At 42.3% G+C, this 27,220-nt stretch overlaps 2 protein-coding genes and 1 pseudogene across 14 annotated transcripts in view; 2 read left to right on the forward strand and 1 right to left on the reverse strand.

The window, feature by feature from the left end:
- Nucleotides 1-21,201, forward strand: Zmym5 (zinc finger MYM-type containing 5). Of its 9 annotated transcripts, none has more exons than XM_034497648.2 (9): nucleotides 1-121; nucleotides 1,161-1,213; nucleotides 2,950-2,987; nucleotides 5,931-6,361; nucleotides 6,535-6,625; nucleotides 11,335-11,623; nucleotides 12,667-12,829; nucleotides 13,539-13,745; nucleotides 17,487-21,201. In XM_034497648.2, the coding sequence occupies exons 4-9, from the start codon at nucleotides 5,975-5,977 to the stop codon at nucleotides 18,219-18,221; spliced, it is 1,872 nt and encodes a 623-aa protein (XP_034353539.1). In that variant the 5' UTR covers nucleotides 1-121; nucleotides 1,161-1,213; nucleotides 2,950-2,987; nucleotides 5,931-5,974; the 3' UTR covers nucleotides 18,222-21,201. The 9 variants fall into 9 exon arrangements, with proteins under 9 accessions (XP_034353539.1, XP_034353543.1, XP_076787064.1 ...); XM_076930949.1 differs by having other exon boundaries at nucleotides 102-121; nucleotides 2,889-2,987; XM_076930950.1 differs by having other exon boundaries at nucleotides 104-121; nucleotides 2,953-2,987.
- LOC117705600 (small ribosomal subunit protein uS5 pseudogene) lies at nucleotides 19,208-26,116 on the reverse strand (annotated as a pseudogene).
- Pspc1 (paraspeckle component 1) overlaps nucleotides 25,960-27,220 on the forward strand; it is an 86,352-nt gene continuing 85,091 nt past the window's right edge. For 3 of the 5 annotated variants that reach the window (XR_013109348.1, XR_013109347.1, XR_013109349.1), the window contains exon 1: nucleotides 25,998-26,554. Coding sequence is in view for 1 of the 5 variants with exons in the window: in XM_034499224.1 (XP_034355115.1) it covers nucleotides 26,186-26,554 (369 nt within the window). In the remaining 4 variants the exon portion in view is untranslated. Of the gene's footprint in view, nucleotides 26,555-27,220 lie in introns of all 5 variants that reach the window. The other 2 variants (XM_034499224.1, XM_034499226.2) reach the window with 2 other exon arrangements.

Here is a 27,220-nt window from a genome sequence, read left to right on the forward strand (position 1 = left end):
CTCTGCCTCCTCCTCACCAGCGCTAAAGCCGGGACTGGACCGAGCGGAGTTGTGCGTGTCGCCGAAGGGGGGTGGGCCGGGGGAGGGGAGGTTCGTTCCGCGGAGCTGCAGCCAGAACCGGGTGAGGCTTCTCCCCGCTGTCTTTCCTGTCGAGGGACGCGGAGAGTGGGGGTGGCTGGGAGCAGCGCAGCCTCGGGAGGAGGAGGCGGAGGCGGGGGCGACTGGGGAGGCGGAGATGGGTGAGGGCAGCGTCGGGAGCCTCCCACCGAGCCGGGCTTAGCAGCCCGCGGCGGCCGGCGTCGCCGCTGCTGCGTCTGGGCCTCGGGGTGCGCTGGGGGCCGCGCTGGTGTCCAGGGCGGCTTCGCGTGGGGCCCGAGGGGTGAGGGAGCGCGGGCGCGGCCGGGCGGGCTGGGTGAGGCGGCCGCCGGGGCGGGGGGCGCGGGGGCCTCGGGGTGCGGGCGGCGGCGGCGGCGGCGGCCGGAGGTCGCGGGGTGTTTTCCTTTCTGTGCTGCGGGCTGGCGGGCGGGCGGCGGGCCGGGGAGGGGCCCTGTGGCCCTCCCGCCTGGGGGCCGCACTCGCACCCTGTCTGCCGGACCGAGACCCCAAGTTTTCCGTTTTAAGCGGCGGCCGCTTACGTCCCGCAGCGTTTTTTCTTTTGCTCTGTCTGTCGCAGCTTTTAGTCCCATTTGGACCAGTTTGTAATGGCCGACCTGATGCCTGTCTCGGGCTACTGAACTGAGGAGTAGGAGCCCTAGGCCCTAGTCAAGTGCTTGCGGCAAATGGGACCCAATTGTTGAACGGCTCCCGCGTTGAGTTGGTACTTGAGTGGTGACCGCTTAGGAGAAATATGAATCCTTTCCTGGTTTGGAGGACACGTTTACTCTTGTGCTCAGCTGTGCCCTCTAATTCTGAAACTGGAAAGAATATATTGAGCTTGGCCTGCTGTTGTTGTTGTTGTTTTTTTTTTTTTTAATAGTCGATCTCTGTTTATCTGTAGAAGGCTGATAGAACAGCTTGGGTATAACTTCACCTTGATTTATTTCCTCCTCTGGCGTTCAGGGTTCGGTGTTATCTCTGAGTTGTTGATGCTCACGGGGGGGGGGGGGGGGCGGGGGCGCGCGCGTACGCGTTGTTTGTTTTTAAAATTCCTTTTATTCTAGGATCTTCAAGCCACTTTGAAACATTTGGCAGAAATCCGGAAAACATCTCCATTGTGAGTCATTTTGCATAGCTTTCCTGTTTAAAAGTTACTAGGATAGACTGCTTTCTGTTTTGTTGAAGAGTTGTTGCTTGAATGATTTCTTCTGAGAAAAGCCAAGCCAGTGTGATCTGTGGGAAGACACCTTAGTAATGTGTTAGTGAGTACTACTAACATTGCTATCTTTAGGAATTCTATGAGTTTATTCATAAAACGCTGTGCACTTAACATTTTTGTGTTCCTTTCCAGGAGATTTCTTTCTGCTCTTGCACTAAACAGCTATTTAAAATAAAGATGAAAGATTTTTAAAAATTACATGTTTTAAGGTTGAGGAAAAACTAATTACAGGTTTGGTTTTTTTTTTTTTTTTTTTTGTTTTGTTTTAAAAAGATTATATTTTACAGGTATAGGTGTTTTGCTGCATGTATGTCTGTGTGCCACTTGGGTGCAGTGCTCAAGAAGTCCAGAAGAGGGCAGTGGATCTTTTAGAAGTAGACAAGTTATGAACTGCACTTGGGGGTGTGGGGACTTAAAAGGGATCCATACCCTTGGAAGAGCAACCAGTGCTCTTAACCAGTGAGCCATTTCTCCAGCCCTGTGATTTCTTATATAGTACTTTGTAGACATGTATTTCTTTTAAAAAATACTGAGAGAGAGAAAAAGAGAGGGGGGTGGGTATTAAGAGATTGATCAATCCTGAGAAAGCCAAAAGAAGGTGTTGGGTCCACTGGAGCTGAAGGTGCAGGTAGTTGTGATCTAGGAGCAGCTGGTGCTGGGATCAGAACTCTGGCCCTCTTGAAGCAGAAGATGTCCTTAACTGCTGAGACATCACTCCAGTACCCATCAGATGCACTGTTTTAAAGTTTTTTTTTTTTTTTTTAAAGATTTATTTATTATATATGAGTACACTGTAGCTGTCTTCAGACACACCAGAAGAGGGCATCAGATCTCATTACAGATGGTTGTGAGCCACCATGTGGTTGCTGGGATTTGAACTCAGGACGTCTGGAAGTGCAGTCAGTGCTCTTAACCACTGAGCCATCTCTCCAGCCTTCTGTCTGCCTTTTAAGATTGGAGATTGCACTGGCTGTGGAAGTGCATTTACAGAGCAAGTTTCAGGACAGCCAGAGCTAAACAGAGCTCTGTTTCCTGTCTTGGAAAAAAAAATTTTTTTTTAAAGGCAGATGAAGGGCTGGAGCAGGTTAAAGCTCTTGGTAGTCTTGTAGGAAACCTGGATTTGAGTCCCAGCACTTACATGACAGTTTACAATAGTCTGTAGTTCCAATTCCAGGGGACCTGATGCCTCTTCTCACTTCCTCAGGCCTCCTGCATGCTTATGGTGCACATACATATTACATATACTCGGGAACACCCACACAATTAAATAAGCATTTTGAAAAATATATACAGTTTAAAACAGTGGTTCTCGTCGGACCACTTTGGTGGCACACATCTTTAATCCCAGCACTTGGGATACTGAGTTTGAGGCCAGCCTGGTCTACAGGGTAAGTTCCAGGACAGCTAGGACTACTATGCAGAGAAACCTGTGTAGCAGAATTATCTTGGACCCACCAACGATATAAATAACACAGAGGCTTATTAGTATTTTAGAACTCTGTCCTTTTGCTGAGCAGTCTCCTGACCACTCTAACCTGACTACTCCTGTCATTATTTTCTGCTGTGTGGCCAGATCTATATCTTACACTCAGCTCTGGTCTGTCTGTTTACTTCCATGTGTGCTGGCTGCCTAGAAGATCCACCTTCCGCTTCCTGCCCAGCTATTGACCAGGTGAGGAAGATTTCTATCTTTACAGAATATGAGACCAGTGATGGGCCATAGAAATAACAGTTCCAAGATCCTGCCAACATGTAGTTCTCTGCTAGTACAGAATTAACAACTGAATATACAGAGACATACCTTCACATAGTATACCCTAATAACACTGTCTCAAAAAAACAAAAACAAAAACAAACAACAGTGGTTCTGATCTTACCTAATGCCGTGACCCTTTATTGCAGTTCCTTATGTTGTGGTAACCCCTAACCATAAAATTATTTTTGTTGCTACTTAATACTGTAATTTTCTGTTTTTAGGGATTGTAAATATTTTTGAAGATAAGAGGTTTGCCAAAGGTGTTTCAGACTACAGGTTGAGAACCTTTGTTTTAAAAGTTCAAAGGCAGGGGCTGGAGAGAGAGTTCAGCTGGTAGTCCCTGTAGCCCAGAACGCCCATATACAGTTAACACAAAAAAGCATGGCTATTTCTCTGTATAGTCGTGGCTGTCCTGGAGTTCACTTTGTAGACCAAAGTAAGTTCAAACTTAAGAGATCGCCCACTTGTGCCCCCCAAGTGCTCTGTTAGCCAGATACTTTCTACATGTCATCTTAGTGATGCTGGTTTTTTATAATCACAGTTTTTCAGACCCATCTTAACTGGGATTTAATTATGTCACACAAATGACTCTATTAGTTTTTGCTTCCCTCTGAAACATCACAAGCCATGCTTCTAACAGTTACATTTTATAGTTGAGACAGAAACCTAAAGGCAGAAACTGAGGCTACTTGCTTGATAGGTCATATGCATTTGCCTGTCTTGTGAAACCTAGGCTCAATTGCACCTGGTGGCACCACCCACAGTGGGCTGGGCCCTTTGACCTTATCAGTGAAGGAATGCCCCACATCCTTGCCTACAGGCCAGTCTGACATTTTGTGCATTGAGGTCCCCTTTCCCCTGGGGACTTTGGCTGGTGTCAGTTTGACAGGAAAAGGAACTAACCAGCACAAAGCACTGTACGTCTCCAAACTTTGCTATCAAGCTTTTAATTCACACCAGATCTTTTTGAGATGCTATTTTTTAATGCTTACAAATGCTGGGAGTTTTATTATTTGAAAAAAAAATCTGCAAATAAAAACAACATATAACAAACACTGAAATTCTAAACAACTCATTGAAGACATACAATTGAATGAAATGAGGACATGATTGCACAGTTGAGTTTTTTATTATAGGTATGAGAGAGAGTACAGCCAGAAGTATCTGAAAGAGTCTAGAGCAGGGAGAGGAAGTAGACTGAACATGGCCAGCAGAGTAGACTGGGCCATGGGGGTGAAAGGTAGGTTAGGTAGCTAGAGAGGGTGCAGAAGAGAAAGGACCAAGAGCACACATGGCCAATGTGGCAGGCCCATCTAGGAATGAGAAGCTGGGAGAATGGAGAATTTCCAGGTTAGGAGCAGAGTGAGAGGAGCTATAGGTGCTGAATAAAGCTGGAGGTCAGCAGACATTTCTATATGCTAATAGGTACCATGGTTAGCCACTTGTCCAGAGTTTCATTTTATACCTGACAGTAATTGAGATGTAATTTAAATTTTTTTGGTTGGTTGGTTTGGTTTGGTTTTGACATTTTTTTTTTTTTATTTATTTTTTTTTTTTTCTTTTTTTCTTTTTTTTTTTGTTGTTTTTTTTTTTTTTTTTTTTTTTGTTTTGTTTTTTTTTTTTTGTTTTATCTTTTTGGTTTTGACTTTTTGAGACAAATGTTTTTCTGTGCTGGAGTTTGTTTTATAGACCAGACTGGTCTTGAACTCAGAGACATCTGAATTCAAGCTTCAGTCTCTGAAGGCCTGGGATTAAAGGTATGTGCTACCACCACCTAGGAAGACTTTTTTGTTTTATGCTCTTTTGCTTTTTTGTTGTTTTGAGACAAGGTCTCTTTAGCTAGACATGGTTGTACTGGGACTTGCTAAGTCAGTGGTTCTCAACCTTCCTGATGCTGTGACAATACCCATAAAATTATTTTGTTGCTACTTCCTAACTGTAGTTTTATGATTTATAATTTAAATAATTGATATTCAAGTCCAAAGATGTCATAACCCTCAGGTTGAAAAACCACTGTGCTAAGTAGACCCCAGACTGGCATGGAACTCAGGGATTTTCTAGTTTGCTTTGTTTTGTTTTGTTTTTATGACAAGTTTTCCCTATATAGCCTGGCTGTAGACCAAGGTGGCCTCAAAATTAGAGATCCAGTGTCTCTGTTAGAATTAAATGCCGTGTCCTACCATGCCCAGCTTTCTTTTTCTTCTTTTAACATTTTAAAATTTTACTTATTTAATTTAATTTTATGTACATTAGTGTTTTGACTACAAAGATGTCTGTGTGAAGGTGTTGGATCCCTGGAACAGGAGTTACAGACAGTTGTGAGCTGCCGTGTGGGTGTTGGGAATTGAACCTGGGTCCTCTGGAAGAGCAGGCAATGTTCCTAACCTCTGAGCCATCTTTCCAGCCCCCTCAAATTTATTTCTTTAACTTGTGTTTCTGTGTGGTTATGTGGGTACAAGTGCCTGTAGAGTTCAGAAGATGTCGGAGTCTCTGGAGGTAGAGTTCCAGGCAGCTGTGGTTCTCCTGATATGGGTGCTAGAAACTGAATGGAGATCTTACATGAATGAGACTAATAGACACTCCGAACAGTCAAAATTTTATTTTAAATTCAAAGAAAACGTAGGCTATTATTGTTTTAAGTGGAAAGTAGCACAAAGTGAGAATAATTGGCTTTTTTAGGGACTATCAAATTGCATATTTTCTATCAAACTCCACAGAAAACTGGTTAACAGGAAAAACAGAATGAGTATCACATAAATGTTTTTAAAAATGTTACCTGTGTTATTATTTTTATATATTAGTAAAATTATTAAAATTGTTGTAGGACAATTACAACCCTCTTTTCTCTGACTCTTACAGATTTTCTGGTGGAAAGACTAGTTGACTGTCCATTGGACTTGGACATGGAAGCTCATCTCGCAGATGTGGAATCATCTGGTGGTCAAACTAGCTCTTCAGCCAGTACATCTAGATACGCACCTGTGGAAGATGATGATGTTGTGTTTATTGAATCAATACAGCCTCCAGTTTGTGTTCCAGAAATACCTAATGAAAGAAACTTTGTATTTCCATCCTCAAAACATGAAAATCCACGGGGAAATTATTCTACAATTCCCCCTTCCTCGAGAGATTTGACTTCCCAGAAGGGAAATATATGTGAAACAATCGTAATTGATGATGAAGGGGACACAGACACAAATGGAGGGGAGGAGAAAAATCCTACCAATTTTATTGAATGGGGACCTCATGGAAGTAAAAATAGTACCATTGCCAGTCTATCAAGGAGCAAGGTAAATTCAGGAAGGGTTACTATAGTGTCACCTTTAGAAGTGGGTGTCAGCCCTAAGTGCTGGGTGAGAGAGGAATTTAATGACTGTATACCAGTATAGAGTACCAACTTGGGAGATGTCACTAATGATTTAGTGTTAATATACAAACATACCCTTCGTCTTTAACTTCACAGACCACAACTGCAGTAGGACCGTTTAATCCGGGTAGGATTGATGTCACAGATGCTTTTCAGAATGGAAGATTAGCAGTTCATCACAATCCTGGTAAGCAATAAGTTGTGTTGTTTGCCTTGTATTCAGGTAAATTTAGCTGTCTCTGTGAGTCTCTACTCATGTACCTGGAGGCCAAAGCTATCTTCCTCTTGGTCTCTGTCTTATTGGGGGGGGTGGGGGGGATTTTTTTTTCCTGACACTGGAGGTCAGCAATTCAGCTAGATTGGTTAGCTGGCAAACACCAGAGAACCATTCTCATTCATTCTCATTCATTCTCTCTCTCTCTCTCTCTCTCTCTCTCTCTCTCTCCCTCCCTCCCTCCCTCCCTCCCTCCCTCCCTCCCTCCCTCCCTCCTTTCCTCCTTCCCTTAAAAAAAAAAAAAAAAAAGTCTTTTAAGGGTCTCACTTAATCACTTATGTAATCATGGTGCTCTAAAACTCACTATATAAACCAGGCTGAGCTCAGACTCTCAGAGATCCTCCTGCCTCTCTCCTGGGTTCAGGGATTAAATTTATGAACTACCATTCCTGGCTTAACTTTAAAAAAAAGATTCCAGTTTTCAGTGTGTGTGTGTGTGTGTGTGTGTGTGTGTGTTTGCTACAGCTTATGCAGAAGTTAGAACAGCTTGCAAGGATCAGTTCTCTCTACTATATAGGATCTAAGGATCCAACAGGTTGTCAGATTGACTTCAAGTGAGTAAAATATCTCACTGCCCTGCTTTTTGCTTGTTTTGTTTAGTTTCACTTGGGTACTGAAGCTCAAACTCAGGCCTTCATGCCTTCACGGTCCTGGGACAAGCCTTAACTAGCTATGCCCAGTCTGCTCAGCTCCCATGGCTGTTCTTTGTAGAACTCACATCTGTTATATTCTGTATGAAATAATTTATTGGCTTTCATATTAAGATAGAATGTGTTACTCAATATAACTGTGAAGTTTGTTTTGTATCTGTAATTTGGAGAGGGTAATTTTTATTTTTTAAGAATTATTTATTTCACATATATATATAAGTACACACTGTAGCTGTCTTCAGACACATCAGAAGAGGGCATTGGATCCCATTACAGATGGTTGTGAGCCACCATATGGTTGCTGGGACTTGAACTCAGGACCTCTGGAAGAGTAGTCAGTGCTTTTAATCACTGAGACATCTCTCCAGCCTCCAGGTAAATTTTTTTTTTTTTTTAATCTAAAGTTACTCGCATCTTAACTAGTTGTTTTAAGGGCTGGAGAAATGGCTCCTAGGGCTTTTCTAAAACTACACTATGTGAGGTTCAAGGGGCTGAGAGGAGACTAATTTGGGAGTTTGATTATTAGTGGTTTTTAGGGTGTTTACTTTTAAGGACGAAAAAGTAAATGACCTAATAACACAAAATGAGGTTAATGGTACCTACCTGTAATCCTAGCGCTGAGGAAGTGGCAGTAATAGGGTCCCAGCTCATGGCAAGCTGGTGTTACCTGTGACTTCATATTAAGCAAAGGTCAGGTGTGGTATCACAGGCCTTCATTCCAGCATTGAGACAGAAGCAGATGGATCTCCATTTAACCAGACCAGCCAGAGCTCCACAATGTGACCCTGTCCGCCAACCCCCAAAAGAAGAGCCTATAGAAATTGGTCTTGCCATCCTTGTGTTTTGTTTTGCTTTATTAACATTTCTAGCTTTGATAGTCATTCTATGATACTATCAAGGAAGTGACCTTTGAGTAATTTCTGTTTCTACTGAGAATATTTAGGAATAAGATAAAGACTAATAAACTATTTAGCTGGGAAGATAGCTCCCAGGTGAAAAATGCTTTTTGCCTAAACATGAGGGCTGGGATGGTGTGGCAGCCTTCCTAAAATCCCAGCACATGAGGGTGGAGTCATGTAATCTTTGGAGCAAACTAGATAGCCAGACTGAGGCCCACACTGCCCGGCTTGGGGGCCACTGTGTCCTGGCCCCAGCTGCTGCTGCTTTGGTCTGTGGGTCAGGGTCTAGCAAGAGAGAGAGTGGGAACAGAGGTTCTGATCAAGTCTCGTTTACTGAAGGGAAACCTGGGGTATTTATATGTTTTGCCACATGCCTTGTAGGTGTGGCTAGCAAGTGCACCTTGCAGGCGTAGATAATGTGTGCCTTGCAGCTGGGGGCACTAAACAGCAAAATAAGAATGTGGGAAAAACAAGATGTTTACAGAGTGTGCTCAGCTCTTGTAGACTGTTGAAAACAAGTCTCTTGTCAGGGTATATGGCCTGAGATGGCTGCAAAGATGATAGCTGTTTTCTGCTATAAGTTGGCTCCCAACATCAGACTTAGTAAATTAAGTTACAGGGGTAAATCAACACAAATTTGACAGTGGTTGTAGTACTTAGTAAACTTTGGGTGAATTTTCTAACTTCTAGATCTTAATTTTTCTTAGGGGTGTGTGTGTGTGTGTGTGTGTGTGTGTGTTTGTAGAGAGAATTTTTTTTTTTTTTTGAGATACAGGCTCATCCTGTAGCTCTGGCTGTCCCTGAACTCACTATGTGGGCAACCTCAAGCTCCCGGAGATTCTCATGCCTCTGCCTCCCAAGTGGTGTGGGAAAGGACTGTACCCTTATACCTAGCTTTACTTGTATATATTATATGGAAAGATTTGGGCAAAATAATATAGGCCTCAAAAACTCACCACCTGTTGATCAGAGTATAAAGTTCTCAGCTGCTGTTCCAGCACCATACCTGTAAGTCAGTTCCTAATTAAACAGTTTCTTTTGTAAGATTTGCCTTGGTCATGATATCTCTTCACAGCAGTAGGACGATGACTAAGACCGATGTGTCTGGTCTTAAAATGTATCCTGAAGATGGGGTATGGGAAATTTTGGCTAAGACTTCAATTTGAGTAGAAACACTAATATACCCCTCTCCCGGTTGGTAAGTTAATTAACTTATTTACAGACAGGATATCTATAGTCCAAGCTGGCCTAGAACTCAGCTAGTCTTCTTGCCTAGGCAGTACTTGGGATTACAAGCATGCAATAACATACCCAGGAGCCGGGCAGTGGTGGTGCACGCCTTTAATCCCAGCACTTGGGAGGCAGAGGCAGGTGGATTTCTGAGTTCTAGGCCAGCCTGGTCTACAGAGTGAGTCTGGGACAGCCAGGGCTACACAGAGAAACCCTATTTCGAAAAAAACCCCCCCCCCCCCAAAAAAAAAAAAAACATACCCAGGAATTTATTTAGGGATGTAAAAACAGACATATTTGTTTTATATATGTGCCAAACCTAAAGTGATTTTCCCCCCCACATATATTACCATTTTAAGATCTAGGCATGTTAGTACATGTCTTACCTTTTAATCCTCACACTCAGGAGGCAGAGGCAGGCAGGGCTATTAGACAGAGAAACCTTGTCTCAGAAACAAAACAAAATGAAAATGACCATTTTAAACAATCTAGTGCTGGTATCTTACTTTCCTAATTCTATACAAATATATTTCCCTTAAGTATCAATAAGTCTACAAAACAAAATTATTTGGAGAATTGAGGCTAATTTCGCTCATAGTAGTAATACTGACAAATCTTACATTGTTGTGTATTATTCTTGCTTCAGCTTTAATCTGTCTGCTATCTAGATTTAAATAAGCAGAGGAAGTTTGATCCTAGAATATAACTTTGCCTACCCTACAGTTGAATATGTACTTTATTTATTCCATATAACTGGAGAATTAGATTTAATATCAATTTATAAGAGAAAAAAAAAATCAAGGGCTGGAGAGATGGCTCGGCAGTTGAGAGCACTGATTGCCCTTCCAGAGGTCCTGAGTTCAATTCCCAGCAACCACATGGTGGCTCACAACCTTCTATAATGAGATCTGATCCCCTTTTCTGGTATGTCTGAATACAGCGGCAGTGTACTCATATGCGTAGAATAAATAAATTAAAAAAAGGAAAAAGAAAAAAGCAAGCCAGAGGGCTGAGAATTTAGCTAAGTGGTAGAGCCCTTACCTAGCATATACATCTCCAGCACCACAGAGAGACAACAAACTCATAGAACTTTCTGTACTTGCATGATATAGTTTATTCAGAAGACTTGAGTTTTATATCTGAGGAGTATGACAATGACTGGCGGTTTGCCATATTGCATAATGTTATAAAACATCTTTTTTTTTTCCTGATAAAAGAAAATACTTAGAATGCAAAGTAGGTAGTTGTAGTAATTACTTGTGGGTGTGGGTTTGTATATGTAGTTATCTGTTAAGTACCTAAAAGAAGCAGCTTAAGGGAGAAGGGACATATTTTGGCTCATAGTTTTAGGGCTACAATTTGTGGCAACCTGGAAATATGACAGGCAGCTCCAAAGCTGGAGGAACTAATAGCAGCTGCCTGAATTTGCTTTTAGAGATAGTCTTGATACAGTAGCCCAGCCTGGCCTCAAACTTTAAGTGATTCTCCTGTCCTTATTTACATCATACTTTGATTATAGGTTGTACTACCATGCAGGAGAACACTCTCTTACAGGAGAGAACTGGGGTGGCAGGCTAGTGCTGTAACTTTATAAGCTCTTCCCTAAATCCCTCTCTCTATCAGGTAGGCCCTGTGTCCACCTACTGGAGACCAGCTGTTGAAAAATGAACCCATGGGAAACATTTCATACCCAATGGGATACTAGGAAGAATACTGGATTGATTGTCAAAGTTATTTTGCCTTAACCACCAGCTATGAGTTCTTAAACTCTTAAATTCAAATGTTGTTCTGATATGTATTTGTATTTATTCCATGTTTTTTTCTTACTCATTTTGTTTTTAAGATTCTTGTATCTCCCAGTCAGCATCATTTCCTCGTAACCAGAAACAACAAGGGGTGGATTCTTTATCACCAGTGGCCTCACTTCCTAAACAGACTTTCCAGCCCTCAAACCAACAACATCTTACTAAACCTGCTAATAAAATTACTTGTGCAAACTGCAAAAATCCTTTACAGAAGGGGCAGACAGCTTACCAACGAAAAGGATCAGCTCACCTCTTTTGTTCAACCACCTGCCTTTCTTCTTTCTCTCATAAGCGTACTCGAAAGACACGGAATGTAATGTGTAAAAAGTAAGCAGGCCTTAACATTTCTCCATGTGGTTTAGTGCTCAGTATAAATGAATACTCTGAACATAATTGTAAGCTAGAGTTGTGGTAGATGTGTCAGATTTTTTCACGTTTATTGAGATTGGGCTATTCTAGAACTGTAACCTCATCTAAACTATAGTTTTAAAAAAGAATGTATAAGCAGTTGCTACATTTGCCTTTTCTGTTCTTACATGTTAGTTCTGCCAGCTACCAGTTCAGTCAGTACCTTTTCTTTTTGGGCCATCTCCCCAAGCCCACTATCAACTTTTGTGGGGCTGGAGAGTTGGCACAGTGTTTTAGAGTAACAGCTGCTCTTCTAGAGGACCTTGGTTTGGTTCTCAGTATCCAGCTAACTAATTAGCTCCAGTCTCAGGGAATCAATCCAACACCCTCTGTGGCATTGCATCCTTGTGGTTGCACAGGCATGCACACAGGTAAAATAACCATACACAGAAAATAAAAATAAAGGAAAAAAATGTTAAGTTTTGTGTATGTGTTTGACAAGATTCAGAGATGTTGCATCACCCTCTAGCTGGAGTTAGAGGTAGTGCTGAGCTGTCTGATGTAGACTAGGCAGAAAACTCAGGTTCTCTGTAAGAGCCAAACACACCGTAAACCATCCAGTTAGCACCATTGGTTGTGTTTTTCCTACCAGTGTTTTTCTTAAAGATTTATTTATCTGTATGAGATTTTGCCCGTGTCTATATAAGTGCACTCTGCCTGATACCCTCAGAGGCCAGAAGTCACTGGGTTCACTGGAGCTGGAGCTATGGACAGTTGTAAGCCACTATGTGGGTGCTAAGAACTGAACCTGGGTCCTCTGCAAGAGCAGCCAGTGCTCTTAACTGCTGAGCCGTCTCTCCAGCCCTAAGTGCTAGGATTTTTTAATCCTAGAATGCTAAGGAACATTAATGTCAATAGAGTTTTCATTTGAATTTTCTCCTGTATTAGGAAGTAGAAGTAAGACTGAAAGTGGATCTTAAAGTACAGTGATCTTCAGATGTTTCTTCCCCTTTGTGTTTCAGAGATTCTCCTGTGAGAACGGCAACTATTGTTCCTCCAGTGGAGTCAAGCAAGTCCTTACAAGAATTTTATAGTGCATCTTTGTCTCCCAATGAAAACTTCCAGAGTCATAGGAAAGAAGTTTTTACTAAGTCAAGATGTATAATCTGTAATAAATTAGGAGAGGTCTGCTCTTCATGCTGTTACTATTTAGACTCGTAGAAATGTTAATTTTTAAGTTTTAATAATATGAGCTCTGCAATCTACCTAAAGTCCATATCCTAAATATTCAGATTGGAAGGTCTACTAAGGATGTTAGAATTCTCTTTAAAGAATTTACTACTGAGTGGTGGTGAACACCTTTAATTCCAATATTTGGGAGGCAGAGGCAGGCAGATCTCTGTGAATTTGAGGCCAGCTTCGTCTACACATAGTGAGTTCCAGGACAGACAATACTATATATACTAAAGAGATTCCCCCTGCCCAAAAAAGATACACACACACACACACACACACTTCTTATATTGTGTCAGTTTCTGTGCAGTTAGTTGTGATCATTCAGTAATTTCAGAATAATAAGGGAAGCAACAGATCCTGCAGGAAGGTGTGGAACAAACGGTTTGATACATTCTCAAGAGGAAGAGCTGGACATTCAGGCAGTCCTTTGTTTTACATTGTCCTTGGTAACTAAATCTGATGTTGAGTAGCTTTGGGAGCCATTCAAATCAAGGTCAAAAATTTATCAGTTACAGCTTTCAAACGATCTTACTGTACATTCTAAGTGTGGATAGCGATTCCCTTCATCTGCCTCCCAAATACTAATAAGGGGAAAGTCTAAATACTGTAGGGCAGTAAATTGTAAAATACTGTCTTAAGAACTTTTGTTTTCTTTTAGGTTCGCCATGAAATCAGTATTAACAGTATAACACATAAACTGTGCAGTAACAATTGCTTTAATGAATACAGATTGACCAATGGTCTAATAATGAACTGCTGTGAACAATGTAGCAAGTATATACCCAAGAGTACTGGACACAGCATTCTGATTACAGGTCAACAAAAGAGATTCTGCTGCCAGAATTGTGCTGATGAATATAAAGAGGTAATTCTTTGTTTTGTAATATATTTTATGTACATGGGTGTTTTACCTGCATGTTTGCACACTACATGCATTCCTGATGCCCTCAGAGGCCAGAAAAGGTGTTGGATCCCTTGGAACTACAGTTGCAGACAGATGTGAGCTACCATGTAAATATCTAGCAATTAAGCCCAGATTTGCCGGGCGGTGGTGGTGCACGCCTTTAATCCCAGCACTTGGGAGGCAGAGGCAGGAGGATTTCTGAGTTCAAGGCCAGCCTGGTCTACAGAGTGAGTTCCAGGACAGCCAGAGCTACACAGAGAAACCCTGTCTCGAAAAACCAAAAAAAAAAAAAAAAAAAAAGTCCAGATCTTCTGGAGGAACAGCCAGTACTGTCAGCACTCTTAACTGCTTCATAATTTCTCCAGCCTCTACTCTCTGTCTCTCTCTCTCTCCCTCTCTCTCTTTCTTTTTCTGTCTCTCTAATGTATGTATGTGTGTCTGTGAGTGCAGTTGCGTGTGTGAGGGTTAGAGCACAACCTGAGAACCTGTCTTGCCTTCTGCCTTGTTTGAGACAAGATTCCTGGAATACACTAGGCCACCTGACCTTCAAGCTTCTTGTGATGCTCTTATGTGGCTGTTTCCCATCATGTTGCAGGAACACTCAGATTTAGATGTTTACCTCCACACTGGGCTTTTACATTTTGATACCAGGGTTGATGGTGTATGGCTTTAATCCCGGCACTAGGGAGGCCAAAGCAGGTAAATCTCTGTGAGGTCAAGGCTACCTGATTCTACCTGGAAAGTTAGATCAGCCCAGGCTGCAAAGATCATAGAGATCTGAATATTATCAAATTTTTTGTTTAGCAGTATCATACATGAATATAATGCATATGTGTAATATATTTTCTTTTTATTACACTCATTTCTTGCCCTTATTTCTACTTTGTCACTTTCCCCTGCCCCTCCAAATCCCTTTCCTATGTTCATGTTTATTGTATTACTTACTTTTCTGTTGTTGTGATAAAATACTATGACTAAGGCAATTTATAGAAGAAAGGGTTTATTTGGGGTTCCCTATTCCAGAGGGTGAGGTGGAAGCGGCTGTAGCAGTAGGCAAGGAAACGGTTGGAGTATTGAAACCTCAAAACTAGAGATCTCATTCAAACTACCACAGTATTTTTTATTTGTTTCGTAATTAACTGAGTTTAATTAAGGCTGCTTATGTGCCTATATGTTTGGCCTAGGACACCTAATGTCATTCATTCTATAACTGAACATGCTCAACAGTGCATGCATTCATTTATGTGCACATGTGCATATACCATACATAAACACATATGTAAAAATAGTAGAATAAGAATATAAGGCTTGCACATAGAGTATAAAAGAAAAAAAGATGAGAAAATGTGTAATCAAAATAGGCTTCAACTGTATATCTAGATCTTGGCTTGTTTCAAAGTGATCAGTAGCAGGTCTTTAGAGAAAGGCAGTAGAGAAACCTTTGTTGCAAGACAATAAACAAAGTCCTGTGATCACTGTTTTAAGGATGACCAAGATAAGTGAGCCTACTTCCCTGTCCTAACCCAAAGTCAAATTCTTGCTTGAAGCCTACTTCTTTGTTCTAGCCTAAAATCAGATTCCTGCCTGAGCTTACTTCCTTGTGCTGGCCCAATGTCAAATTCTTGCCAAGTGGCCCCAAAAGCTCTCTTCACCACATGGTGGGAGGTAGAACTGACTTGTCCTCTAACTTTCACATTCATGCCATGATGTATGTACTCACACATCAACCCAAAATAAGTAAAAGTTCAGAGTTTTCCTTGGCTAGAAGACAAAATTGAAGCCTGTCTGGGCTACATAAAAGTCTGTCTTATTTTAAAAAAACAAAAAAAACAAAAAACAAAAACTAGCCATTGAAAAATCTTTTAAAAAATCTTATTCCCCCAGCCGGGCAGTGGTGGCGCATGCCTTTAATCCCAGCACTTGCAGAAGCAGGAGGATTTCTGGATTTGAGGCCAGCCTGGTCTACAGAATGAGTTCCAGGACAGCCAGGGCTACACAGAGAAACCCTGTCTCGAAAAACAAAAAGCAAACAAAACAAAAAGTCTTATCCCATGTATAGCGCAGAGAATAAGAGTCACAGTTTTGAGGCCAGCCTGGCATGTAGGGAGATCCTGTTTAAAAACAAAATTTAGTAAGTAAATGATGCTTTCATTTAAGATTTTGGGGTGTTAGATTTTTAGGGTGTTTTTTTTATAAGATATAATGGTTTGGGTTGGGGTTTTTTTGTTTGTTTTATAAGATATAATGTGATTTGAATAGGAATGGCCCCCATAGACTCATCTATTTGAATTTTTAGCCCATAGGGAGTGGCACTATTAGGAGGGTTGGCCTTGTTGGAGGAAATGTGTCATTTTGGGGGCAGGCTTTGAGATCTTATGCTCAAGCTAGGCCTAGTGTGGCATTCACTTCTGCTGCCTGTGGATCAATAGAACTCTCAGCTCCTTCTTTATAAGAGTTGCCAGTCATGGTATCTCTTCATAGCAATAAAACCCTAAGACGCTACATTTTATTTTCTGTGTATTGCCTATGTGTATATATTTGTACCATGTTCATACCTGCTGCCCTTGGAGGTCAAGAGTCCATTGGCTTCTGAACTAGAATTGCAAATAGTTGTGAGCTATCATGTGGCTGCTTGGAATAAAAACCAGGTCCTCTGTAAGAACAAGAGCTCTTAAACACTGGTCCATCTCTTGAGCCCCAAGACTTTATTTTATTTCTAAATGTGTTTGTTTATGTGTGTGAGAGGGAGATTGTGTGTCTATGATTTCAGTTCCCCATGGAGGTTAGAAGAAGGCATCAGATCTCCTAGAGCTTTAGTGACAGACTTTTGTAAGATAGCTGCTCAGAATGGGTGCTGAGGACAGAACTTAGGTCCTCTTCAAAAGCAATACACACTTAACTACAGTGTGGCTTTTTGTTTTTTGTTTTTGTTTTGTTTTGTTTTGAGACAGGGTCTCTAGGCTGCCCTAACGATAACTGAATTTTATACCCACATGTAGAAAGGATTATAGCAATTTTACCATTAAAATTAATTGCTCTTGCCGGGCGGTGGTGGTGCGCGCCTTTAATCCTAACACTTGGGCGGCAGAGACAGGTGGATTTCTGAGTTCGAGGCCAGCCTGGTCTACAAAGTGAGTTCCAGGACAGCCAGGGCTACACAGAGAAACCCTGTCTCGAAAAAAACAAAACAAAACAAAACAAAAAATTGCTCTTGGGGGGTGGGTGGGGGGCTCGAAAGATGGTCAAGCAGTTTAAAATACTTTTAAGAGTAGTTTAGAGTTACTTTTGCAGAGGACCCAGAATTTGATTCCCAACACTCATATGATGTCTCACAACCATCCTAACACCAATTCCAAGGGATCTGATATTCTTTTCTAGTCTCTGGGCAAAAGGCATGGACAAGATACATACTCGTTAGAGTTCCACCGTGCCCTTAGTGATGTTCTGATTTTGTTTGAGTCACATCATGTTTCCATTTGTCACTGTCTCTTAGTTGTAGCCATTCTGATAGGTGTGAGCTGCTATGCCTAGTTATTGTTTAAGATTGATTTTAGGGGTGTTTTGCTGCATGTGTATGTGTATACCAAGTGCATGCTGTGGTATTCTTTATGCCTTTGATGGCTAACAATGAACCATTGCCTGCTCTTACTTCTTTATTTCAACTTTTAAAATGCCAATAAATAATAAAGTATTTTCTTACAGCTAATGGAAGCAAAATCAAAAATACTGCTTTTACAAAACAGAAAAAGGAATTCTATCAGAGAAGAAAATGAAAAAAAATTACATGAACTGTCAAGTACACTTTCAGGAAACACCGGAGAAATACCAGAAAAAAAGGAAAAGACTTCAGAGATAATAAAAGTTGCGGTAGACTGTAGCCTAGATACATTATCAGAGGAACAAAATGTGAATTTACCTTCGACTGTGGCAGCAGTAACTGATACATTTCAAGAGCAACTAGGAGACAAAAATTCAGAGGAATTTGATATGTCCATTGTACTTTCTTTGGATCCAGGTTCGTGGCCCCGAATTTTGAATATGAAACAGCGTGAATTTCTTGTCCAAAAAGATCCACCTCAAATAAGAAATTTTAATTTTCCAAAAGACAGTACAGGCAAGAAGTTTTCAGAAACGTATTACACACGAATTCTTCCAAATGGAGAGAAGAGCACCAGACCCTGGCTGCTCTACTCAGCCTCCAAAGACTCTGTGTTTTGCCTATACTGCAGACTCTTTGGGGAAGGGAAAAATCAACTGAGAAATGAGAACGGGTGCAGAGATTGGCATCATCTGTCACATCTTCTTAGTAAACATGAAGAAAGTGAAATGCACATCAACAATAGTGTTAAGTATTCAAAATTAAAATCTAACTTGAAAAATAAAACCGAAGAAGCTGCAGAAGGTGGAGAAAATTGTGTGCAACTATTGTACACATAATGTTCTGCCTGCTTTATATATGACAGTGTCTGCATTACCCAGACACTATCATAAAAAGTTTTGTACCTGGAACCAGTACCATACACTGTGTAAGAGGAACTTACAGGAGTTCATTAGCAATACGTCTAATAGCAAATAAATAGTAAACAATGTTCCTGATCTAAATCTAAAAGCAATTGACGAGTATATAATCATTGTTGTAGATTTTAGCAAAGGCAGTTTGAGCTTTGTCACTGTGAGGGTTCTTACCCTGTAAGGTGTTGTTGGAGGAATTCCACTTAATAGCCTAAGAGCAAAAAAAGGCAAGGTGCATATGTAACAAGCTAAAGAGAATATATTCACACCACAAGGTGGTGGTGCATGCCTTCAATCTCAGCACTCCGACACAGATAGTGTGATATCTGTGAGCTCTAGGCCAGCCTGGTCCACAGAGCAAGTTCTAGGACAGCCAAGGTACACAAAAACCCTGTCTTGAAAAACCAAAAAGAAGAAAAAAAATGCATTCAAACAGCTTAAGAAGCTACTGCTGTTTGCTATTAAACCAAATTCTTGAGTTTTATTTCTTTAAAACATGTTTTTATTTGAGCAAAACAGTTTACTTGTTGTGGTACAATAGAGGTAATTTGTTTTATTGATTTTTTTTTTTTATATTTTTGTTTTCAATTTAATATGTAAATGTTTTAGTTTTGTTATAAGAATTATAAAGAATAAGCTATTAGTATGGATATAAGAAACATTAAAATGTGGTATGTATATATATATGTGTGTATATACATATATGTATGTATATATAGTTAATTTTTCAGTGTTAATGTTAATTTTTCCTGTGAAAGTATACTCCATGTGTGAAATTTAAGAAACTATGAATCTAAAAAATGTTTTCTTCAGACTTACTTCATTTTTGTTTTCTTGTGTAAAAGCCCTTCCTTATGTGGAACTGGGAATGGTGGTGCTTAGGAAGCAGAGGCAGGTAAATCTATGTGAATTCAAAGCCAACCTGGTCTACATATCTCAAAAAACAAACAAACAAAAACTTGTGTGGTAGCTACAACTGGAGCTTGTGTCTTCTGGATGAGGATTCTGTTGTGGGTTTTCACAAGATTGTCAGTGAATTCCTGGAAAGGAAACTTGGTGAAGACAGTCTCTTTCCAGAGTCTGGGGCCAAGTAGCTGTTAGGGTGGCCTCCACACAATTGCCAAGGGTGGCAGGGCAACCCCTGGCTGATGGGTAGCAGTCATCAATACTGGCTGGCCATTAGCAATAGCTTATTGGGCACAGGAGCAGGCACGATACCAGTGTCTGTGGTGACAGGGAAGAGATACACCAACACGGGCACAGTCACCTGTTACCTTGCATAGAACTGTGGCACTTGGCCAATCTTGTTTCTCCAGTAGCCTTTCCATACAGGGAGGGTGGAAAGCTTGGCCAAGATGATGGTGGCCTTTTGGATGGCAGTGGCTACTTCCTTGGAGCACCTAACACCAAGACCAATGTGACCATTGTAGTTCCCAAAAGCAATAAAAGCCTTTACCTGAACGGTTGGCCAGCACCTGTCTGCTCCTGCACTGGCATGGTCTTCAGATCCTCATCCTTCAGGGATGTACCCAGGAAAAAGTCAGTAATCTCAGACTCCCTAATGCGCAGGAAGTAAAACAGGTCTCTTCCAGGGACTTGATCATTGATTCCTTGACTAGGCAGTCCAGCTTCTCGACATCCCACCTCCAAGACCACCACAGCCATGACCACTACTGCAACTCCCTGGGCCTCCAGGCCCTCATTGGCCATTTGGCATTTTCCCAGAGAAGCAGCAAATCTAAAAATTTTTGATGGCCCTCTATGGTCCTGATCATGAATTTGATAGTTTTATCTTTTGTTTCTGATTTCTGACATTTATCATCTGTTAAATTCTTAGGGATATATGAGCCTTCCCCCCCCCCCCCTTTGGGGCTTTTCTTGCAAAACAGTATCATTAACAACGACCATGCTTCCTTCTGCATGGGAGTACTTGAGGCTCAGTCATGTTGCTCTGTGATAGTATTTTCTAAAACACCCACTGAAACCATTCTAGATAAATTATACCTTTCCAGGGAGACAATGTAGCTTGGTTAGAATGCTTGCCTAGCACACAAACTGTGGGTTTGACCTGCAGACTGCATTAGCCATGTGGGAGCAGACCTGTAATAGCACTCAGGTGATAGAAACAAACAGCAAGTGTGAAGCCACCCTTTGGTTTATGAAACCCTATCTCCAAAAGAAAGTTGCTTTTAATCATTTAGGCTTGGATCTAAGTGAGTCATGGTGGCTGTCAGCTGTAATCTCAGCACTAGGGAAGGTGAGACAGGATGGTGGTTAATAATTCAAGGCCAACCTGGGATACATAATGAGTTCTAGGCCAGCCTGAGCTATAACAAGCTATTCTCATAAGATAGAGAACTGGCTTATTTTAATGTAAATACAGCTATGTGATATCTCCAAAATGTTACTTTATACTCAGGTCTATGAGGATACTTAAGAAAAATAACACTTTAGTTTTATGTGTAGGAGTATTTTGCCTGTGTGTATGTTAAATGTACCATGTGTGTACCTGTTGCCTGTAGAGGCTAGGAGAGGGTGTTACATCAGGAACTGAAGTTACAGATGTTGTTAGCTACCGTTTGAGTGCTAGGAACCAAGCCTGGATTCTCTGTGGCTTTAAGAGTCTTAGGTCTCTTTGCTGCCTTGATTTGGCATTATGCTGAGAACATCGATGTGAAAATAACATTGTTCTGCTGTTGGAGTGAGTGATCCTCTCCACTTCCTTCCCAGGACAGGGTTGCTCTATGACTTAAATATAAAAGTATATACAGCTTGATATATATACTTGAGATTGGCATTCAGACAAAGGTGGTAGGAAATCTGATCCATTTGTAGTGTTCTGCCTCTTGGGAATCAGTATCGTGTATACCAATTTCAACTGGAAATAAAAATTGGGTCCAAGTCCCTTTATTGCCGATATTCTTTGATGAAAAAATAGGGTTTATTAATTTTTTTCTCACTGCCCCCTCTCCCCCCGCACCTACACACCATAGCCCACTCCTGGAATTTGTAAGGGAAACAATATTGATATCATGTATTTAATTGTAAAAAAAATTTTTTAATACAAGGCCTCACTGTGTAGCCCTGACTGGTCTAGAACTTAATATAAAGATCAGACTGGCCTCAAACTCACAAAGAGCTATCTTCTCTTCATAGGAATATTAGAATTAAAGGCTTGTGCTACTAAATCTGCTACTCCTTTTTTTGTTTGTTTTTGTTTTTTTTTAATTTATTTATTTGATGTATGTGAGTATGCTGTAGCTGTCTTGAGACACACCAGAAAAGGACATCAGATCCCATTACAGATGGTTGTGAGCCATCATGTGGTTGCTGGGAATTGAACTCAGGACCTCTGGAAGTATAGTCAGTGCTTTTAACCACTGAGACATCTCTCCAGAACCCTGCTACTCCTTTAAAAACATTTTTTAAATTATGTTCCACACGCTTTCAGATGCCCTTGGAGGCCAGAAGAGGTCAAACATCTGGAAATGGAGTGGCTAGAGATGCCCAATATGTATGGACCCTGTAAATAGAGCCAAGTCCTCTACAAGAGCAGCAAATGCCCTTAGCCACTCTATCCACCCCACAAAAAAACTGTTTTTCAAGAGGGGTTTCTGGGACTGTGCTACCAGACAAAACTGGTGAAGTTTCAGACCCTAGGAATCTGAAAGATCTGAGACCAGTGGGAGTAGAGCCACTCTGTACCTGCCACTGTACCTGCTCTGGAACTTGTAACCATGACACCCCACTGAGAGGACCACAGTCAGTCCCTTCAATACCATGCAGGGCAGAATACTACTATTTGGAGTAGGCCAGAAAAGGGTACCAGATTTTATTATAGATGGTTGTGAGCCACCATGTGGTTGCTGGGAATTGAACTCAGGACCTCTGGAAGAGCAGACAGTGCTCTTAACCACTGAGCCGTCTCTCCATTCTCCTGCCCCCAAACTTTTTAAATAAGAGAAATTAGTTGGTATGAATTTTTCCTGATTTCTATTACTTTTGTGACCAGTGAGGGTAGAGTGTGTGTGTGTGTCACAGAATGGAGAGAGAGAGCCGGGCTGTGGTGGTGCACGCCTTTAATCCCAGCACTTGGGAGGCAGAGGCAGGCGGATTTCTGAGTTCAAGGCCAGCCTGGTCTACAGAGTGAGTTCCAGGACAGCCAGGGCTATACAGAGAAACCCTGTCTCGAAAAACCAAAAAAAAAAAAAAAAAAAAAAAAAAAAAAAAAAAAAAAAAAAAGAATGGAGAGAGAGAATGGAGCATGGGAGTGTCTTCTGACTGGGAGTGAAGCTGGATTTTGAACTCACTGTGTAGATAAGGTTGCTCCCAAACGGTGGCAATCTTCCTGCCTCAACATGCCAAATCCTGAAATTGCAGGAAAATGCTACCACACTTGGCTGGGACACAGTGGAAAAAACAGTGAGAAGGTAAATATTATCTTGGTGCCATAATAAATAACACTTCTGATGTCTGACTCCTTGAACAAAAGGCTAAGGTGAGACTTGGCCAGTCTCACCTAATCAATGTTCTTTAGGCCTCAATCAGACAGATGACTGCCTATCTATCTATCTATCTATCTATCTATCTATCTATCTATCTATCTATCTATCTATCTGTTTATATCTGAAGCTAGAGGTATAAGCAGTTGTGAACTTCTGGCTGTGGGTGTTGGAAAGTGAACTTGGTTCATCTGCAAGAATAGGGAGCTCAGGGGAAAACCTGAAGTCAATTTTACAGGAATTGCAGTTCACTGGAATCTATAGAGACAAATGCCTGGTGAGAGTTGGACAGGAAAATCAACTGAATACAATCATCTGTACAATCCTTTCTTTCTGGGAAGAGCACAGGAAGTACCCCCAATGCTTGGGTCAGCTTCTCAGAGTTCTCTAAGAAGTGCGTAGAGAGATGGGAGGCCCCAAGTCTGTACAAACAAAGGGAAAATCCACACATGCAGTGGTGAAAGCCTTTCATCCCAGCATTTGAGGCAGAGGCAGGTGGTAGATCCCTATTAGTTCTAGGCCAGCCTGGTCTAGAAAGCAAGTTCCAGGATATCCAGAGCTATATAGAGAACCACCTCCTCCCACCCCACCCCCCACCAAAAAACAGGACCAAGGGCTAAAGCTAGGAGATTGAAAAACGCAGACCACAAAGGCACTGCTCATTTCTCCACTTCTGACCACTCCTGTACCAGGGGTCTAATCAGGCCTGTGTCTGCTTCCCTCCTGAGTAGACCAGAGGCCCCATCTAAACAGCCTTCCTGCAGCAGCTCCCTCTCCAGGTAGCCAGATGGGAATTCCAGACCAGTGTTATTTCCCAGGACATCGACACAGCAGCCAAGTTTATTGGTGGTGCTGGAGTCTCCACAGTTGGTGTGGCTGGATCAGGGGCTGGCATTGGCACAGTGTTGGTAGCTTGATTATTGTCTATGCCAGGAAACCAACTGTCTCTCAAGCAGCAACAATTCTCCTATGCCATTCTGGGTTTTGTACTATCTGTGGCCATGGGCTTCTTCTGTCTTCCTCATCTTCCTCACCATGTGAGGCTCCATGGGGTCACCCAGCCGTCCCTGCTGCTTTGACTCCAGGCCAGTTCTGGAGTGTGCTGAACTTTACCATTAAACAACATTTCCCATAAAAAGAAGAAAGGAAGAAAGAAAGAAAGAAAGAAAGAAAAGAAGGGAGGGAGGGAGGGAGGGAGGGAGGGAAGGAAGGAAGGAAGGAAGGAAGGAAGGAAGGAAGAAAGAGCCGGGCGGTGGTGGTGCACGCCTTTAATCCCAGCACTTGGGAGGCAGAGGCAGGCGGATTTCTGAGTTTGAGGCTAGCCTGGTCTACAGAGTGAGTCCAGGACAGCCAGAGCTACACAGAGAAACCCTGTCTTGAAAAACAAAACAAAACAAAAACAAACAAAACAAAAAACAACAACAACAACAACAAACCAGGTTTCAGGGCTGGAGAGATGGCTCAGTGGTTAAGAGCACTGACTGCTCTTCTAGAAGTCCTGAGTTCAATTCCCAGCAACAACATGGTGGCTCACAACCATCTGTAAGGGGATCTGATACCTTCTTCTGGTATGTCTGAAGACAGCTAAAGTGTACTCATCATATATATAAAATAAAATAAAAAAATCTTTTAAAAATATAGGTTTCATATTTTTCCCCAATTAAAGTTATTTTGTAAGTATGAGTGTTTTGCCTGTATGGATGTGTATCATGTGTGTGCCACATGCCTAAGGCCTGAAGAGGGTATCAGTTAGATCCATACAACTGGGTTGGGAGGAGCCATATGGGAGTTAAAAGTCAGAGCCTCTGCAAGAACAACTGGGGCCTTAACAATTGAGCCATCTCTCCAGCTCCTGAGTTTCATATTGTGAAAAAAAAAATGTTTACTTTCATGAGAATCTGATGAATGCTTTGCACAGTGGTATGTGAGTTGAATTACTTTTTGTGGTCTTTGAAGATTCACCTTATATATGCAGGAGCTGTATGGGACAGGATTGGGGTGAGAGATTCAGAATTGCCCACACATCTTAAACTTTTTGCTACCTGAATCCTTACAGAGTAAGTTTGTGATACTTAAGTCTAGTGTCTGGTCCATAGGAGTTCATGGTCTGATTGTATTAATTTTATAATCTATTTCAGGGAATTCTTCTCTGAGGTTAATAATCCACAACACAGCCTGGGTGGTGTGAACCTTTAAGCACAGCTCTTGAGGCAGAGGCAGTGGGGCAGAAAGGCAGAGAGGCAGAGAGGCAGAGAGGCAGAGAGGCAGAGAAAACACAGGCAGGAGTATCTCTGTGAGTTCAAGGCCAGCTTTGTCTATGTAGAGAGTTTCAGGACTGCCTGGGCTACATAGAGACACCAAACCAAACAAAACCACGATTGTTTCAGAAAATTGGATTGTGGGGCTGTAGGGCTGTGGGGCTGAGTACCGGCATCTGCAAAGGCTTGAGTTCATTTCCCAGCACTGAAAAAATAAAATTGGATTGTTTTACTATTTTTGTTAGGTTTTTCTGGCTTCTAGGATTACAGGTGTAAGTTACCATACCTGTCAAAATGTGTTTTTAATTGGCTGGAAAATTGTTTTATTAAATGCTATTTACAAAGTATGCTCATGTCTTGAATCCCAGCACAGGTAGGTGGATCTCTGAGTTCCAGGACAGCTAGGGCTATATAGAGAAACCTTGTCTCAAGAAAAACGAAAGGAAGCTTTTTTTTTCTTTATTATTATTATTTTTAATACCACCTTGCTGTGTAGCCCAGGCTGACCTTGAACTGCATATCTTCCTCCCTAGTCTACCCAGTGCTGATAACATGCAAGTTTTCCCTTTCCCATTCAATGATAGTTGCGGTAATATTTAAAAGGGCAAATACATGCCCTAAATTACTGTATTTTCACATCGTACCGCACAACATATACTTTGTTCCTCACATGCAGTGTCTGACGTAGGAGTCCCAGGGCTGAGGCCGGAGGATCGAAAGGTAAGGTCAGTCTCAAATATCTATGTCCATACACATCAGGTGCAAAAAGCAAGAAAACAAAACAACCTTCTTCTCCAATAGTCTCCACTATGTTAGGATGCGAGGTCCCTAGGAGTGGACTCCACGGCTCGCCACGGTTCGCGCACGCGCCTTGGTAGCAAACGGTTCGCGGGTATAGGATTTGCGCAGGCGCGCCGTGGAGGGGCGGGACTCTTGCCCGCGTCTCTTCTTCCAACTGCAGTTTGAAGCAGCGCCATTTTGAGCATTCGGCTACCGCGGGCGTGATTGCCGGGAGGCTGGGCTCTCCTCCGTTACCTGGCTTTCCTTGCTTCGTTTCCATAGATACATGTGAAGACGTGTGTACATTGACGTCTAGGCCGCATCCAGCATCCCAAGCGAACTTGCTAAGATGATGTTAAGAGGAAACCTGAAGCAAGTACGTATTGAGAAAAATCCGGCTCGTCTTCGCGCCCTGGAGTCGGCGGCAGGAGAGAGCGAACCGGTGGCCGCGGCGGCCATGGCGCTGACGCTGGCCAGCGAGCAGGCGCCGCCACCCGCGCCTTCAGAGGAGCACCCGGACGAGGAGATGGGCTTCACCATCGACATCAAGAGTTTCCTCAAGCCGGGCGAGAAGACGTACACGCAGCGCTGCCGCCTCTTCGTGGGTAACCTGCCCACCGACATCACGGAGGAGGACTTCAAGCGGCTCTTTGAGCGCTATGGAGAGCCCAGCGAGGTCTTCATCAACCGCGACCGAGGCTTCGGCTTCATCCGCCTGGTGAGTGTGCAGCCGGGCGCGAGGAAACAAAAAGGCTGCGGGGGCTGCGGTTTGGCGTGCGGGCGCCGCAGGGTTTCAGTCCTCGCTCGCAGCTGCTCGGCGCGGGCTAACTTCGGAGCACGCTGCTATCGCTGGGGGGCGGGGTCAAGGAGGCGTCTGGGTTGATGTTCTTGCGGGACAAAATTTTGTTGTCACGGAGGTGAATGGGGAATGAACTTGAGGAATTTCAGCAGAGGATTTGTTCCTTTAAAAGAAAGATCCATATCTTCCTTTTGCTTTCAAGGGGATGTGCCTTGAAGGACAGGGTGGCACAACTTCAGTGGCAGAACCTGGCCTAGCATTAGCAAGCCTAAGGCCCAGGGTTACTTCTCCAGCATCTTAGCAAGTATTCGCCCTCTGTCTCTGCCTTGCCTGCTGACTACTCTAAGCCCTCCAGGTCTGCAAACTCCTGAGAGTAATTGGGGGCAATGGTGGTGCTTCCGTGTATTTGACTTATCCTAGCGTTAAAATATTATCCTATACCCTCTTAAATTTAAGTAAAGAAACAAATTCCAGTTAGGTAAAAAAAATATACCTAGTTTATCTGCTCGAAGCACCACTCATTCATTCATTCATTTTTGTTTTTTCCCAGACAGGGTTTCTCTATATAGTCTTAGCTGTCATGGA

This window comes from Arvicanthis niloticus, chromosome 3 (genome assembly GCF_011762505.2).
Source record: "Arvicanthis niloticus isolate mArvNil1 chromosome 3, mArvNil1.pat.X, whole genome shotgun sequence".
In the NCBI taxonomy this organism is placed as follows: Eukaryota; Metazoa; Chordata; class Mammalia; order Rodentia; family Muridae; genus Arvicanthis; species Arvicanthis niloticus.

Excerpts from the sequence above, each read along its gene's own strand:
- Zmym5 (XM_034497648.2), top strand. The coding sequence starts at position 5,975 with ATGGAAGCTCATCTCGCAGATGTGGAATCATCTGGTGGTCAAACTAGC. Across the intron at positions 11,624-12,666 it reads CGGAATGTAATGTGTAAAAA|AGATTCTCCTGTGAGAACGG; the intron begins GTAAGCAGGCCT and ends TTTGTGTTTCAG. Across the intron at positions 12,830-13,538 it reads TCTGTAATAAATTAGGAGAG|GTTCGCCATGAAATCAGTAT; the intron begins GTCTGCTCTTCA and ends GTTTTCTTTTAG.